The 18509-nt window shown below is 43.2% G+C and overlaps 1 protein-coding gene across 1 annotated transcript; it reads right to left on the reverse strand.

Moving 5' to 3' along the window:
* Positions 1–1037: 1037 nt before the first annotated feature.
* SLC35A1 (solute carrier family 35 member A1) lies at positions 1038–17543 on the reverse strand. The gene is made up of 8 exons (XM_041412334.1): positions 17249–17543; positions 13896–14073; positions 8645–8804; positions 8129–8281; positions 6839–6905; positions 3386–3562; positions 2855–2989; positions 1038–1560 (listed from the first exon to the last, which is right to left on the reverse strand). Exons 1-8 carry the CDS (start codon positions 17475–17477, stop codon positions 1430–1432), a joined length of 1230 nt encoding a protein of 409 aa, XP_041268268.1. The 5' UTR covers positions 17478–17543; the 3' UTR covers positions 1038–1429.
* Positions 17544–18509: the final 966 nt, after the last annotated feature.

Consider the following 18509-nt stretch of genomic DNA (forward strand, 5'->3'; position numbering starts at 1 on the left):
CCTCAGAGAGCTGGGTGTTGTGCTGCATTCCTCCTTCAGCAACCTCGGCCAAGCCCAACAGCCAGCTGTCACACCCTGCTCCTCAGCCCTTCCCTGGTCCCACTGACGCTGGCCGGCGAGAAGAGGCTGCTGTGCAGCTGGTGGAACAGGAAGCGCAGTGTTCCCTCGGCCCTGTGCACACAGGCAGGTGCTGATGGCACCCCTCAGCCTCACCTTGCTGTAGAGAGGTGGGGCAGCACCTGTGAGGAGCTGCAGCTGCCTGGCAATACCTTCCAACATGGAAGCCTCGACTCCCAAGAGCAACACTGTAGTGGAACAGTTGGCGAAAGGCAGAGGGGCCCATCCTCTCCCACTGGAAGAGAATTTAGGCATGTTTGTTACTGCTGTGTTTAACGTGCCCCACTTTCAAGTAAAAACCCAGCTCCTTAATTCACCTCCAAAGAAATGTAGCCAAGAGTATGAAATTGGTCACATTTCAACTCCACTGTGAATGTCAACAACTTGCCTGTCAACAACAATGTGCCAGGGTCAGTTCTCCCTCAATGTAGAGCTGAAGTATCTGGAAGGCCTCAGAAGATGAGGAAGGAGGTTGAAGTTGCAGTGTTGGCACTGATAAATTAAAGGTGAACATGCATTACAGGAGCCCTTTTCAAGCATCTGCATGCATGGAGAGGCTGAGAGAGAAAAGATCTAGATAGCAACTTTGTGTGACTCATTCACACTTAAGCCAGAGGTACAGGAACAAATACAAACCATCCCCTGTACTATGCATAGAAGATCCCTTTACCACCTACAGCCAATATACAAAACACTTAAAGAGTAAAAGGAAAGCCACAGCTTCAGATTTTTTCATCTGACTTTTTAAACAGCAAGGGCTACCTCTAGTCACTGAGGTAGGTGATGCTCAAAGCAGGGGTACTCCCTGTAGGGTTGCATCATCTCGTGCTTAGTGCCTAGAAGAGAAACTCTTCCTGTCATTAATCAAACTGCAATTACCAAGTATCTTAAGAGAAAATGGTGGCAGTAGTTGCTTGTTTTAATATTTTTTTATGAAGCTTTTCAGGCATTTCTGCCCTCAAAGAGCAAGACAGTTTATCAAATACACAAAGAACCGATTTCCCTCCATTATATACATTATATACAAGTGAGTGATCAGTTCCTTCATTGGGTTTTCCTTGTAAATGAGACTCTTCATTGTCAACATGAATGAAGAATGCTTTCCATAAAATACCCAGCCAGCTCCTCAGCTGCAGTGTAGCCTCAGTGTCAGCCACTGGAAACTCCACATTTAAAACAGAACTAACTTCTTTTAGTCTATCCCACTTAAACCATTTCATGACTAGCTTAAGGCTAATTTTGAAAAAAAAAAAAAGCAGGTTTTTAAAGTCTGTTTTTTCTCTTGTCCATCTGTCCATTTTTATGGACAACATCACACAGTAGCAAGTCTCTCTTTAGTGCTTTTAGTCTCTGAGGGCTGGATTTTTGTGGTGTCTTGTCGAGGTAATCCATAGAGGTAAATAGAAATACACACCAGGAGAGTACCCAGGGAGAAGGTGACAGCTGAAAGGAGACAAAATAGTTTGAATTAATACACTGATATAAGAAACCTTCAGCAAGCCATGTAAGTTATGATATCTGAATGACAGTATTGAAGTCACCCAAAACTAAACAAGACAGCAAACTGTTGATGTGTCACAGCATTTAGCTTCGTCCTTTGTCACTGGGATCTCCTGAGTGTTTACAACCCCCACACGGTTCCAGTTCATCTCGTAGTAAGAATGTGGTGGTGGTGGTCATAAAAGCAAGAGTAAAGCATCTCCTGCAGTCCCAGGTGCCACCTGTGCAGGCTTACATTACAATAAACTTAAATCATAAAAAGCCAGTGGATGTAACAAAATACCCTGTGATAACACTTTTTTTTTGCCTTTCCATGTCTAGATGGAGTTATTAAAAAACTCTATTAATGAGGCTTTCTCAGAAAGATCATTAGTCCAGGTTTGATTTGTGTCAACTGTCAAGAAAACACTGCCCAAGTAAGTTTTTAAATTTTTTTCATCCCTTGCTCTATGGTGCTCTTTTGCGGCCAAACTGATTATTTTCTCCCTATGCAAACTTTTCTTAAGTTTTGTCTCACTAATACTACATCAAAAAGCTATCTTTCCCACCATTTTCCCACACCATCTTTGGATTAAGGTAAGAAAACACCCACTAAACAGTGAAGGACTGAGTGGGAGTGCTAGGCACAGCATCAGACACACAGACTTGAGTGGGGAGAAAATTACAGAACAGCCCAGAGCCATCTGCTGTTTCCTCCCTAAGACATTCACCACATCAGTCAGTCACAACCCCAGCTGCTCTTTGACTTTTTCTCATGGTGGTGTCCACAGCAGATGGGGAAAGTAAAAGTTAATGCAGTAGTGGGTGTAACTCATCAGGGATGTGTAAAGCCCTTGAAAAAATAGCTGAGGAATTAATTTGGCACTGGCTGTACTAAACCCAACAAGAAATAATAACTCATCAACAGCAGTCCAGGTAAACAGCTGTATCGCACACTGAACTGCATCAGAAAGTGATGCATGAAAATAAAGCTGTTTAAACCAGAAAGGCTCTTTCTGTTTGAAGTTGCAGATGCCTCTGAAAGAACAAAGCACCGATGCCTTTGAAAGCAGACTCATCAAGCACCTTTGTGCACCACAACAGGGACCGATGATGCATTAGTGCACAGGAGTCCTGGAGAAGACTTGAACTAAAACCAGAAAAACTGAGGGGTTTGGCTTTGGTATGAGCTGTGTGCAGCAGGCTGGGCAGGCAGGAAACATGCACAGCCATCAAACCAAAGGCAAAAGGCACTTACTTATCTGGAGGCCAAAGAGGATGACGGATGCCACAGTAGAGAGAACAATGGCTGCCGCTGCAGAAAAGCCTTTCATGATGTTATCTGTGTATTTAACAACCACCGAGGTGTAGAGGCCACCCACGCTGGCCAGAACTGGGAAGCAGATAAGGTGTTACCATAAGTACAGGTGCGGTAAGTTACTCTTGAAATGATGCATTTTACTCCACTAGTGTGCTCCTACTTTGGACTACATTGTCCTAATTAATGATTTAACAGATCATTCAGTGGAATGGGATGCACATGGCATCCAGTAAATAAGATATAACTCATTTAAAGATGATCTACTTGCTAGTCAATTATTTAGGCTACTGTTTCAGCACATTTTTAAACTGAATAAGTGAATAACTTCCAAGAAAATTATACTTTTAAATAAAATCCCTCAAAACACAGTTGAGAGTGTGTCAAACTGAATTTGTAGCTTCTTGCAATCAGTTGTATCATTGTTAAAGAAAAAACAATGTCAAAAGACAAAAACCACAAGATACTTACAGACAACAAACCAGACGTAGTGTGTGTAGCCATAGAAAAACCCTTTCTCAAGAACTTTGGCTCCATCTGACATGTACACAACAAATAAATTCACCACAATCCCAGATAAGTACAGCTGAATATTCCTCACCCACAAGGAAGTATCTGAACTCTTTAACACCTTTTCAAAATAAACTCCTGAAAAAAAGAAAACAAAAACCCAAAAATATTTCAGTGAGAATGATTCATGGTTTCTTTCATTTTACAACCAGACAACCTCTTAGAGCCAGAAAACTCTCAAGTTCACTGTCCATGGGAGACCACTGCTGAACACCAATGATGGATCCAGGGTTGGTGCTGTCACTCCTCAAGGCTCAGCCCCTGGCCTGCTGAGAAGATGAAAAGGTATCCCATGCTTTCACTGAACTCCAGGGGCATTTTCCACCTTGTACTAACTCCTTTACACCTGTGTGAGCATGAATATGCTACAGCAAAAGGACTATGAAGGTTCCTCTCTAACATTCTCAACTTAGCCCCATAAGGAGTTACTGTTGTCTTGTAGAATCTTTTGTTAAATTGTTTCAATGACGCTGTTACATTTAAGTGCAGTTGAAACCTTCAGGCCTAAACCCTTGGTCAAGTCCGGGGCTAAATTTAGCAAGGGGATCCACTTTGACTCAATGGGAAGGTCTCCCTCAATCCTGTTTATCCTTACCCTTTCCTATCTCTACCCTTTTTCAATCCACAGCCTCCATGAAAATAATTTTATGTTGATTTTAGTTTTAGATTTATTTTAGTCCGATTTTTCTCGGAGGGTAGGGGAGGAAGGGAGGATCCACATTACCTCAGTACTGAAACTGAAAACTCCTCAGGAGCTTTGTGCTGGCAGAGCACTTGGCACAGCAGCTCATTCTGAAACCACAGCTTCAGGGGATTACAAGAGCAAATCAAAACTGAGGCCTTCTGCTAATTGAAAATACAGGTTGGTTTTGAGGAAGTGGAATTCATTTTAATCTGAAGCTCTAGCTCTCCATACCACATTGAAGAGCATTATTTTTATGCTTTGCACTACTGAAACTCCCCAAATACTTCTTCATTATTCTACTTGGGAGGCATTTGTCAGACTAAGAGGCAGACATTTGGCAAGGCCCTCACCACCTGCCTTTTTAACTATTGCTCACCCAATCAGGATTCTTCCGAGCTCTGTAATTTCATCTACATTTGAAAATAAAGAGAGCAGTTGGCAGGACTCTCACCAGTGACTTCTATGACCTTCTGGCGAGAGCCCTATTGACTAGAAGTTTATTGGTGATTAGTATCACACACCATCCTTCACACAATAGGAGAAAATAATATGGAACCAACAAGGGTGGTGTGTAAGAAGCCCTAGGCACACACCCCTCCCCCCCATAAAAAATCCCCAAATTAGCTTCAAGGAAGGTCTTTCTACTCTTTTATTAGTGAAAAATGCAATTTATAATTTAATAGAATACAGCGAGTACTTATGGTGAATAAATGAGAAGGCGGATTTATATTTCAGGGGTTCAAATAATTATAAATCCAAGGAAATATTGTATTATCTCATAAGAATATTAATTTTTGAAATGTAAACAACAACAAACCAGTATTGTTAATAACTGCAGCCTTTAAAATAACCCAGAATAATTACCTTGAGATTTCTGCACCCTGAGAAGACCCACAGAGCACAACGAGGTGTAATCAACATAACAGAAATTTGGCTTGAGTACGAACCATATTTGTAAATGTTATAAACTGAGAAAACAGTAGGCAAATCAATAAAACTATGCTTAGAGATTTGTGAATATACAATTCACAAATCCACTAGGCAAGATGAAGGAAAGAATGGGGGCTGATTAAGAGAACCTACTCCTCAGAACTGTTTTAAGTCACAAAGGATCTGCTGTTAAATTAGCCTCCAATGCTTTTTAAAGCATTGCTGGGGCCCCAGATACTAGGAAATTATCACAGGATCAGCAATTTGAAGAAAAAAACTTCTTTTCCATCTCTAAGTAACAAACACACACAACCTTTTTTTCATTTTGCTGGACTAAGGAAACACTCCATAAAACATGGTCAGTCCAGAAACTGGAGGTCTAACGGCAAAAAAACTGCTTCATGTGAGAGTGGGAAGGAAGAACAGGAAGGGAATTTGAATAGAATTTATGTTTTCAACATGTAAAGCCCCAAGGGCACAAGGAGCTCTGTGGATGACACACACAGTCGCTCCCAGCTGCCCCAGAGCTCCAGCTGTCAGCAAGGAAACCCAAGCTGCAATCCTTTTGCCGGAGAAGAAAGCCCTGAGTGTCTCACGCTGCCTGCATCAGCCTGTCAGTGCTCTGAATTTGCAGGTCTTTGGAAGCACAGCTGTTGACCCACATTACTGGGGAAAGCAGGAGTTTTAGGAGACTCTGAAGGCTGTATTTTGTCTTTCAGCTTTGGAGCATCTATTTAAATGAGGAAATTCACAACCTTCCAGGAAAAGCTGACTGAGGTCTTATTTAGTATTTACTATTTCTTCTTCACAGTGCCTATTTTACTGAAATGACACTAAATAAGAATGACACTCTCTTCCTCTACCCACCAGAATGTTTTTCCATGAGTAATGAGCATCTATGCACAGCACAAGTTCATTCTTGCAAGATTTTCCAGTACTAGAGGTGGGTGATAGTACCTTGCTTTTTACAGGGCAAAGGAGAAGAATCCAGTTTACAGTTAGGGGAATATGCCCCTGTGAGCCAAATTTCAAATTAACAAGTAATTTGCATTTCTTTATTTCTGAGCACTGGTTCACTTGTCCCAAAGTTTTGGTGTCCTTCTCTAGAAGCCAGAGAAAAAACTATGCTGAGGGGAGGCACTGGTTGTAGAACAAAGCAAAAATAAACAAAACCAAAAATCCTTCACTGAGTTTATCCAGGCTTCCTGCTTCTACTCTCTCTGCCTTCCTCATGCTCCCTCCACATCCCAGTTAGATTTTTCACCTACAGAACTATGGCAATGTGCACTTCAGGGCTGAGCTGTACAGAACTGAGTGAGGAGCTCAGTTCCCCTTGTAAAAAAAAAAAAAAAGCAAGTATTGCATGTGATCACCAAAGGGGAGCTATTCACTGCAAAATAAACTTTATAAAATTGATGTACATTAATTAAATGTGCAGAGTGAGTCATTATGCTGCTCCCTACAGTCTTATTTACAGCATTTGAAAGACACTTCCAATTGCAAACCAGCCCTCTATGTTGCATCGTGTAAAGCCAATGGTACATGCTCCTATCGTTTGCTTGACAATGGGAGTAATCACGTTATGAATCTGCCATAATTACCAAAAGTAGAAGACAGTTATGGGCAGAGGGAATAAACTATTAGAGGAAGACAGTTAACATATGTAGAATGTTCAGTTTTAAGCACTGTGAGTTCTCCAGTCCTTTAGATACAGCCCACATACAGAAATAATACTGTACCTGCAAATCCTGAACAAAACACTGCCACAGCAATTGCTCCAAACCCTAGCCACGGGTTCTGCTCCACCTGCAACATCAACCAGTATTTTAAAAAGGACAGAACACTTCAGTCATTCACAAGAATCAATTCCAGAGAGCTGTGGTTTAAATTCAGCCAGCAACTAAGCAACCCAGCCCCTCACTCATCCCCCCAAGTCCACAGTGGGGAGAAGAATTGAAAACAAAAGGTAAACTTTGTGGGTTGATATAAGCACATTTAATAACTAAATCAAAATAAAAATTACTAATAATTGTAGTATTAACAAAAGGAAAGAGATATAAAATCCAAGAAAACTAAGTGATGCACAAAGTAATTGATCAACACCTGCTGACAGATGCCCAGCCCATCCTGCAGCAGCAATCAGCCCCTCCTGGCCAAATTCCCTGATTTTTCATACTGGGTGTAATATTCCATAGTATGGCATATCCCTTTGGCCAGTTCAGGTCAGCTGCCCTGGCCATGCTCCCTCCTGGTTTCTTGTGCCCCTCCTCACTGGCAGAGCAGGAGACACTGAAAAGCCCTGGACTCATGGTTAAGCACTACTGAGCCACAATTTAAACACCAGTGTTACCAACATTTTTCTCATACTAAATCCAAAACACAGCACTGAACCAGCTACTAGGAAGAAATTTAATTCTCTCCCAGCCAAAACCAGGGCACAGAGCTACTTCATTAAGTAGAGCAAAATGATCAGCATTTCACTGCAGCACCACGTGCCCTTGCTGATCCAGGGCTGTCCCTCAGGTGAGCTCAGTGCAGCTGTTGGTGTTTCACTTTCTGTGGGTACGCTCACAGCGCTCAGAGGCTCTGCCTGCTCGGCTGTGGCCAGTGCTCCCAGAGCATGACCTACCTTTCCCACCAATGCCTCAGAAACACAAGACACTTGTTTCCCCCTACACGGTGTTAGGTCAGAGCCTCTGAAGGGTGTGTTTAAGTGACATACCCACACTGCGCTGGAGTTTTGCACCTAATTCCTCACAGTGCTCCGAGTCCAAGTTCTCTGTTCCAACAATTACAATGTTACCAAGGCCAACTGCTGGAAACAATCTATCACTCAGACACTCCTAGGATGGTGCATTAGATTAGGATGGCTGTGGTAATTTATACTAATTGTAGCAATCCATTGCATTTCCAACAAGAGAGACCAGAGCAATACCACAGCCGGCCTGAACTGGTACACAATAAAGGTGAAAGCCAAGGATCAAGGATCACTTATTCTTTATCTGCAGAGGGAAAATTTTAACTCTTACCTGTACTTTTGTAGCCTGAGCAGGCTCCCACTGAACAAGGGTAACACCACCACACAGCATGAAGACAGAGAACCACTGCAACTTACTTAGGGTACGGCTCAGCATCAGGACTGTACATAAAGCTGTACAAGGGATCTTCAACTGGTATGTCACCTAAAAAAGATGGGAATGTAGTGTAGAGGACATGGCTTTATAAACTCCTCCAACAAGACAATAAAATAGAAAATTCAACTACAGAATGAGAGATTTTTATATTCATTGATTTCCTACACATCCATCTCCCACTACAACAATGTGACTGTGAAGTGACTCTAGCAGTGAGTGGCTCGGCTCAGAAAGCCAGAGCTCTGCAGCAGAGCGTATGCTCTGAACAGAACAAAGCACAGTTCTGAATCGCTTTTAACACTGAGGCTGAAGAGAGTGCCGTGTGCCAGGCAGATACCTGACACCTGTGTCTAATGAACCAGGAAAGGGAAACATATTTCCAGGTCTGTTACTGACAGAAACCTGTATTACCTGGTAGACTGCAGCATCCAAGTTGCTAAGAGCCACGAACGCCATATTGTTTTGGATAGCGTACACCACAGATGGAACACTTAATTTCAGCAATTCTTTAGGACTTCCGAATACATTTTCTTTCAAAGATGTTATTAACCTTGTCAGACTTCCAGTTTCTCTGCAAAATAAAATATTAGCACAATGGAGGGCATTCCTAAACTGGTATTTTACAACAGAAATCAAATCAATGAATCCCTTGGGAGCACTGAAAATTTGTCCTCCACAATCAGTTGTACTTTCTGCTCATAAAAGAAAAAAATGGTTAACTAGCAAAAAACAAGTGAGCTCTTCAACAAGTAGAAAGCCCTGAAGGCAAGACAGACATTCTGGAATCAGGAAGTTAGATGCACTAATGTGTAGCAGTGTGTCAATATAGGCAGTGGAACAGAAGGCTGTTGTTCACATCTCCCCTTTTTTACTGGGTATTAATGTTTGTGTGTGATATCAAATGCCCATGACTTTCCAGATCCCCTTTAAACTAGGCCTCACAGTACAGTCAAAAAAGGATTGTACCCTTGCATACTACTTACCCAGAAAATCCCCTCATTCCTCAGTCAGCCATGGGTTCCCAGTCTCACTTGTGCTGTGGACCAGCACCAGCACACACCTGAAGAGGTCTGGCGGCTGTGTGGGGGCTCCCCTGTCCCTGTCTTTGCATTTCACACCTCTCATTAAAGTAATTAGCGTGTGACAGAGCAGGCAATGGGGAAGAACGTGTTGCTGCTGGCTGCATTTGCAGTTTGCTACTCAGCTTTTCACAGCTGCCCTCTGCATTACTGGTACTCCCTTACCACTTGTGCATCAATCTGACATTTGCTGCTCACTTGTTGCTGCTGCTCCAGTCCTCTCCCCAGTTCTCCCACAGCCCCCTTTCCAATTTTCTGTTCTTAGCACTGGCAAATACCAACATCCAAAATCATTCCTGCCCCCTCCCACAGGCCTTTCAACTTGTAAGTCATACTGCTCTTAAATTTAATTCTCCTTGTGGTTCTATTGCACACTTGTATGAATAAATAGCTTTAACCACCTTTCAGCATATTCTCCTTTCCTGATCAACCACTGACTCTGTACTCCAGCTGTTCAACTTTTCCTCTCCAAAGATTTACAGGCTTTACCCTCTCATGATCCTTCCATCCAAATTTCTCTCCTTCCTTGCCTTCCTCCCTACTTGCACCAAGCATATACTCCTTTTTCCAGTTTTATTTTCCCCTGTAGGGAGAGCAGTCGTTATACAGGCAGCTGCAAGGGATTCTTTTTGTATTTTTCCGTAACAGAAAGGACACACAAAAACCAGACATGTCTGGCCACAGGAAACAACTGTGACAAGAAAATCCATGGACAAATAGCACTTAAAGTGAAGTCTGCAATACGAGAAAGGGGAAGAGTTCATGCTACAGCTCACCATGGTTAATTGCACCAGATACAGAACTGTATAAAATGTTAGGAGTCATTGATATTATGTGCAGATTTTTTGGTTTGTTCAGTTTCTGAATGTATTTATTACATTGTCTAGGATTGGGAGATAAGATGTACAAGAAAACTGGGTAATTCCCAAGTACAGCTGGACTAAAGTGCTTCTATCTCAAATGTCTAACTGAAAATAAAATATATTTAGCATAGACATGGTTCTACTCTATGAAAATAAGAAGTAAAACAATTACCACACAGGAATAAGTTCTTCTATTCATTGATACTAAAGTGGGCTGTCAAACAAGAAAATAATAAACTATAAAATAATATTTTAAATAATATTTAAGATAATATTTAAACTGCTTCTGTTCCAGACCATGCTCAGTGAATTTGCTGATCACATTTTTAAAGTCACAGCAGCAATAATAACTTCTGTCTACTTTGACTTCAAGAAGAAAATTTCAGCAATGAAGAATAACACGTGTCTAATAATCACCATCTTCCTTTCAGATTTTGAGAACAAGAAGATAAACTATCTAATAGTTCATCTGTGCAGTGGATGTGCTTTCTGAAGCATGCACTTACCAAGAATCTCTAACTGTAAGTTGAATTCAATACATGGCCAAAAACAACTTAAAGCAAACCTCCATGTACAGCTCATAAAGCAAAATTAGGTGCCCAAAGAAGTAAGCTGCAAGATCAAATTAGAAAATAAAAAAATTTTCTAGCTTGAATTCAGCTTTCTCGATATTGATCTAGGTTTGAACTTTAAACATAATCAATTTTCTTTGTAGAATGATTCAGGTTGGAAGAGACCCTAAGACCATCTTGTCCCAGCCTCCTTGCCATGGGCAGGGACAACTTCCACTAGACCAGTGTGCTCCAAGCCCCATCCAGCCTGGTCCACCACATCACTGGGCAGTCTATTCCAGAGATTCACCACCCTCACATTAAATAATGTATTCCTAATATCTAACCTAGACCTATTTTCTTTCACTTTAAAGCCATTTCCTCTTTCATAAATTTATTACCCCATTGAAAAAGCCACTTTCTAGGTATGAAGAGGTGAGAGATACTAATAACTATCAGTTATGCAACAGAGAAACACATTTGTTAGAAAAGCTGAAGTTAAAACTACAGTTTGCAAAACAGCTCTGCTTTTCTTCATCCATTACCAAGTAGTTATGTACCAGCTAAGAATGTAGCAAATGCTATTACCAGATGGTGAACAGGACTTTAAACAAGCATGAGAAATGGAGAGTATACTTCATTTAACAATTAGCACAGCTTAAACTATCATAAGCTTCTCTTTTGAAAGACAATTCTTTGGCATTCATCCATCAGTGTGCCCTCCAGGAGACGCCTTAAGAGTAAACAGTGAAGGCATCAGGTAATAATGTGTAAGAAAACAAATTTGGCAGCTGGAACAGTGAGAGAGCTGTACTCTAGTATCCTGTATGCTGCAGTTACCAAAGGTATCTCTTTCAAAAAGCAAAGGTACCCACACAAATGTGTGCTGCTGTACAGCAAAAAACCAGGACTGGTTACTGAACTACAAAGGCACCTTACCTTGGGTGAGACAAATTGGTTAGGATTTAAAACTGAAGGAAGCTGTAAAAGAGACACAGAAAGAAGCTGTGCTGGAATTGATGCTGTTCTGCATATTCATATGTGATCTGAAAGGGGAGGTTACTACAAAGTTGGCAACTTTTGGACCCACCAGCATGCCAGACATGTTACCAAGGAGAGCTGAGCATGGCCTGATGAATGGTGTCTGCTGGTGCCCATCTCTCCCTCAGCCATGGAGAGAAAAACCCCAGCAGCTGACCAGATCAGAATAGGCATTATAACCCCCAAACAGCTCAGTGAATCTCATTCATAAAGTACCTTCTTAACTGGTAAACAAGGCTCAGGTGCCAATAAATGAGAAAGAACCATAGGAAATGGTCACCCCTACATACAGCAACACCTCTCTCATCTAGTTATGGGCACCTGGCAAAAAAATGCAAGTAGTTCTTGGATGGCACCAGCTCAAGGATGGCATCAGCTCCAGAGAAATGAGCAGAATCCTCAGGAAAGGAACTGAGGCCAAGAGAGGAAACACCTTCACCCTCTGCCATAGCATGTTCACATCCTGAATACAGCATGCAGCTCCAGATCCTGTTTCAAAAGGGATGTAACAATACTGGAAATGCTGTAAGGATGGGCCCTATGATGACCCCAGAAAAATTAAACTAGGGCTCCTGGCTTAGAAAATAAATCAGTGATGATGAAAACACAGATCTGTACAGTTATGAAAAGCAAAATGAAGGAGGAAAGATTATTCATCACATCTGTCAAGACAAGACAACAGGATCCATAAGTTTCTGCTAAAACTTATGGAAAGCTCAGCCCATGTTTGCCCCCTTGGCTACACTTCCATTCTACACATCCTCTGCTGACAAAGGGAAAATAATGGGCTACAGAGACTTTTTGCTGTGCAGGGCTGTTCCAAAAACATCAACATGCTACTTTCTGAGTTAAAAGTAATCAGTTTTTAATTTAGTTTTTAATTATTTCAAGTAAATAAGGACCATTCATAACCATTCATACATTTTATATTACAGACCCTTAACAAAAGGGATTGCTTACCCTGCTGCACAAGGTGTACTATAAACAGCCTGAGTCCCAGGTGCACAAGATTTGACAAATTACACACACAGGTGAGGCTACCCAGAGGTAGCTCTCTTCCCTCACTATTGGGAAGCATGGCCTGCTACAGTCTCCAGAGAGCAAGTGGGATCCTCACTGGTCACAACAGTGACAACCACAGCAGAACCAAGTGTCAGCAGAGCCATTTCTGCCAGCATTTTGTCCAGAGAAGTCCAGGGTGCATGTAAAGAAAAACAGACATTCCCCATTGGTCATATCTGCCTTCTCTAACACATCCCATTTAATGAAAGGTTAAAGAAAAAAAGCAGTTTTTCAGTTACCTTAACAAATTCAAATATTGCCTCACTTCTAAAGCAAGTAAAATGCTATTTGTATGTTAAGAGGAAGAGAGCTGATGAAAATCTGAAGTACATCATGTGACTCCATGATCCTGTAGCACATAACAGCCAGCCTTCTGATGCACCACAAGCCACAAAGAGAGACAGAGATCCCAAAAGAACAAATTCAACCACAGCAGCAAGAACTGGGCTTTGGAAAAGTCCAGAATATAAAGATTCTTCCTAGGAAGGATGTAGCACATGGAAACTGAGAGAAAAGGCAGCAGACTGATAGCCTCCCTACTTGAGATGCTCATGCATGGACTGAAGTTCTAGTTGTTAGCAGCAGTCTGGGATTCCAGAAACTAATATTTTTTTGATCACAGCCTTTCAGCATTGGTTTGCAGATTATTAGAGACAGCAAAATGTCTGTCTGTAACATTGTTTGGGAAAATGTATTAGTAGGAACATTAGAATTTTATGTAATTCAGCAGATGATAGCTCACAGCAGATGATCAAAGTCCAACTTTCATCTTCACCAACATCTTAAAAGACCAAAACATCATGGATAATCCATGCTGCCACTCTGAACTGATTCCAAAGCATACAAAAATAGAAAATATGTAGAAAGGATACACCTGAATATTGTACTGTATACAAAGCAGTTTCATTTGATGAGGACTCACAAGCTCTAACCTGCTCTAAATTAACCTTCCACAGCACCATTATCCAGCCACATTCTCAAACACACCTGCACTTCAGGACCTGAGAATCTGAGGTTAGAAGCAAGGACTGGTTTTCAAAACACTGATCAGCACTCCCACACTTACTTAGCCAGGATGCCCACGCTCAGGAACAACTTGATAACTTCAGTGACACACACAGCCGTCGTAGAAAAGTAGAGCTCTGTCTCCACTGTCCTGGTGTACCGCAGCGCCACCGTGTACGTGGCAGCAACCAGGGTCATCACCGTGAGGCAGTACAGCTTGAACAGTAAGCTGACATTTTCTGAAACAAAACACAGGAGACGACTCAGCGTGACCCCCGTTTCAATTTAAGAACTGAAACAGTGTGTTCTCCAGCTGGAGGGGTGCATCGAACACCACTATGTCAGCAGACAATAATTACAATGTTAGGAAACACTTTCCATAAAAAAATTTTGGTTAAACTTTACAGCCTTCTCAAAGAAGCTTGTACAGGAACTCCAAGTGTTTGAAAATGAGATGCTCTCTTGCCCTTGTAATCATCCCTCATTCTAGAAAAAAATAATCATGCATTAACATTTATCTGCTAACAATCAAAAAGTCTTTCTGTGCTTTCCAGCTCTTTAGCTGACAGCAGGTGCTTGCTCTGAAATAGCAGCTGATCCTCTTCGTGTAATATACTGAACTCGACACAAAGAGCATTGGCAGACTAGCAAAAGCAAAAAGAGAGGAAAAGTTCAGTATAAGCAAAGAAATCTAGCAAATCTTAATAAAAAAGACAGCATTTCTGTTAGCCCTATTTTCTAACCTAAGTTAGTAAAACAAGATTTTGCTCTGAATGGTGGTGGGACTTCACACAAAGGACTTTCTTTAAAAAATCCCTGTGGAAAGGTCTAAGGTTAAGGCTCTTGCAGCAAATTAAACCACACAAGGCCTGTGTATCATTTGTGCTATCCCCTCTGTCTTCCCCACTGATATACTTCCACAACAATAGCAATACTTGTAACATTTGACCTGGACCAACTACTATCCTGCAAAATTTTGGAGTTAGTCTGTCCAAGGTCCCCTGGAGGAAGGCAGTTTTTCATCCATACTTCTTCAAGGCCTGAGAGCTCCATCAGGCCACTCCAGAGCATTCCCAGCTCAGGGAATGGCTGAGCCTGCATCTGAACCAGCTAGGAGAACAGCACACAACTCCAAATGGGATTTCTCTGTACGAAGGCAAGACCCAACATGAGACATCAGCAAATGTCTCAGCAATGTGTCTGAGCCACAGCAAATGTGTGGCTTGTACAAAATCCTTTTTCACACTGGCAGATTGTTATGTTTGGCATCTCTCTGGTGGGTATTGGTCATTCAGCAGCACCTTTGGGGCTACTGTCATGTTCTAAATATCCTAAAGAAATGTGTTGTAATTGGTGTAAGTTTGTATTCCTCTGCTGATTAGGGAATGAGATACAGGATAAGTAGTTTTGTAATAACTTTGTTTATTTAATAAAGGAATGAGTTGCTGAATCCAGTGCAACTAATGCTTTGGTTCATGTTACTTTCAAACTAGAGATGTCTTCAATTGCATAACATTTCTGCAAGGTACAGTTAATACCTCCTGCCACTGCAATCATTTAAATTAGCTACTTCCTTATAGATAAAAATCTTATGCACGGCAGTAACCACTTTTAAAAAGTAGAGCCAATTAGTTTTTGGACTAACAATGCTTAGAAGAGACTTACAAGCTGTAACCCATTTTTAAATTAAATTTGGATTGTGGGGAGGAAATACAAGGGCATAACAAGCAGGAAATATAACTAACCCCATCTGGTTTCACAAAAACATATCTTCAAAGGATGTTTCAGTGCTGACAGAAATTATACTAATGCTGTGATTTGACACACGAAGATTCTAAGTCTATGCACCACAAACTAAAGCTAAACTTAATCCTTGCCTCTAGTACTCTACTCTCAAAAAAAAGAAAAAAAAAAAAAAAGCCCCAATGCAACAATGGTTTGGAAACTAGGGTAAGCCCAAGGCAGCAAGACATAACAAATCTAGTATCTAGACTAGATAGTTCCAGCACTATGTGGAAAGGTAATTTTAACTCTTTTCAGCCTGGACATTTCTTCAGCCTGGCTCCCATATCTGCATCAGTACCAGTGCAGTGAGGGGAGCAGAAGAAAGCATAGCTGGGGCACCCACAACCTTTGCTGATAAATCTGAACTTACACCTGCCTAAAGAAAAGAAGAGCTGGAAGAAGCTTTTGGGGTTTTTTCGCCAGTAAATCCCACCTGGATGAAATTATTTCTGGCAAAAAGGGACCAGACAGGCCAAAAGCCTCAGGGTAACAGTGCGAGCCTCCCACACATCTCCACAGCTCATCTAAGGGCTCCGCCAGGGCTCCTGGAAGGCAGCCCCGGGCCAAGCCTGGCACGGGGGCACACAGCCCGCTGCCTGCCGGGGTACCTGGGGCGGCAGGCGCCGGCACACACTGCTGGGAGCCTGCTGCCCCTCACCCGCCAGGCCCGCCAAGCCACTGCCTGGGCAAGGAGCTGCGGCTCTGGGCAAGGCCTCCACGGGGGAGCTGGAAGAGGGGCAGGCGGCGCCGTCCGGGCGGATTTAAGCCCTCCTGGCTTGCCCGAGGGTCTGGCTTCGGGACCGAGTGGGCTCTGGCCTCGTTGTACACAGAATCCCTGAGAATCAGGGAATCAGTTAGGTTGGGAAAGACCTCTGGTGTCATCGAGTCTGACCTATGACCGAACACCACCAAGTGAACTATACCGTGCCCCGAAGTGCCACATCCAGTCTTTCCTTAAACCTCTCCAGGGATGGTGACTCCACCACCTTCCTGGGCAGTCCATTCCAGCAACTAATCATCCCTTCTGTGTATAAATTCCTCCTAATGTCCAACCTAAACACACTCCAATATGCACCTGGGTGCGGCGGCGTTTGCAGGGGCACCTGCGGCACCCTCAGGGTGGGCGCAGGGGATGTCCCCGTGCACGGACCGCCTGCGCCCTGGGATAAGCCCCGAAGACGCTGCGCCAGGGTCAGACGCTCCCAGAGGGGAACTGGTGGCGGGGGAGACGCGACTGTGGCTGATCCTAAAGGCGGAGGCGTCCCGGGGACCCGGCAAGCCCCGCACCGGGAGCACCCGCCGCCCACACGCCGGTGCCACACCGCGGGGAGAAGCGCCCGGGCGGCGGCAGGAGAGCGGGAGGGCGGGAAAGCAGGCGGGGAGAGCCCCTCCCCAGTGCGACCCCGCGTAGCCCCTTCTCCCCCTTCGCTCCCGCAGTAGTAGCGTCCGGCGCCACAGCTCCCAGCGGGGAGGACAGTTCCACTCCCTCTAGCAGGGGGGAGGCAGGGGGAGTCTGCGCGCGGGTCGTGTTTCCTCTTGGGAAAGCGGGTGGAAATTGTCCCCGTTCTCCGGCCGTGCCTCCCACCGGAGCCGCGGGATCCGCCGGGTGCCCCGCGCCGCCGCCCTTACCTTTCGGAGGCGACATGGTGCTCGCCGAAGGCTCCAGGACCGCCGGGCCGGGGCCGCCCGCCGTGCCCCGCCGCTCCTCCCATCGCACCATAGAGTGCGGCGCGGCCGCCCAGAGCGCCCCGCCGCCCGCGCCGAACCATCGAGTCGAGCTCCGTCCCGCCTGGATATCCTGGAGAGCATCCGGCTCCACCCGGCCGCATTTCGGAACTGTTTCATTGGCAGCAAACATCCAGGAATCTCACACACGTATTTCTCATTGCCAGGAGCAAGCTCGTAGCCACCGACGCGTTTCTGCCGCGAGAAAAACCGAGATGGAGGTTACAATCGTATTTCTCAGTATTTTACAGCACTGCTGCACCTTCTTCAGCGGCAAATAACAAAGCAGGATTAAATGAAATTTCAGTCATCGGTTTACTTTTAAATAAAATGTATTTCTGGATTCTTGAAATACCAGTTTGTTGGTAAGAACTATAACATAAAAGCCTCAAAGCAAATAAAGATAATATGGAGAGATCACAGCAATAATAAAGAAGCAACAGTAATTTTCTCTGGGGGAAAAAAAAAAAAGAAGAGCTTCAGCTAGTAATTGCATTGATATTTTAATTAAGAAATCTAATCATTGGTGCCCGGTCATAATTTAAAAACATGGAGGAGCAGCACATCTAGCTGCTACTGATTCATTTACTTTCCCAACAGAGAAAATCACGTAGTCAAAAACAATTTAGCAAAGTTCTTTCTTAGTGCTCCCCTCACGCTTTGTTTTTTTTTAATTATGCTTTGGGGATTCGTCCCTGTTGTGTAACTTTTAAAAGTGAAGCCAAATACTTTGGAAAACAACAAGAGAATGCTATCCTGCACAATGCCACAGAAAAATCACTCAGCAGCTTGAGTCTTCCTTGTCACAAGCTTGTCTAGCTACGAGCCAGGAAACCACAGTGCATCACAATGCACACACACAAAAAAAAAGAGATTTAGAAACCTTAGCACGCCCTATGCAATCAGACTTGTGCACCTGGACATTGTGCAGATAGCAGCTTGAGGAAGTGTTTATTGTCATCAAAAGAATCAAGAATCTCTGTTTTAAAGTACCTCATTTCCATTTGAGAAGATGTTTCATCCTGAAGCTCAAATAATTCGGGTTTTCACAAACAGAAATACCATCTGCAGTTGCATTGATCAGACCTGGCACATATTTCTTTGCCACAATGACATAAAGATAAAAAACCTTTTCTCTGTTGTGCTTTAGTTTTTCAAACACAAC

This window comes from Onychostruthus taczanowskii, unplaced genomic scaffold, assembly GCF_017590055.1.
Source record: "Onychostruthus taczanowskii isolate IOZ18803 unplaced genomic scaffold, ASM1759005v1 scaffold39, whole genome shotgun sequence".
Classification (NCBI taxonomy): domain Eukaryota; kingdom Metazoa; phylum Chordata; class Aves; order Passeriformes; family Passeridae; genus Onychostruthus; species Onychostruthus taczanowskii.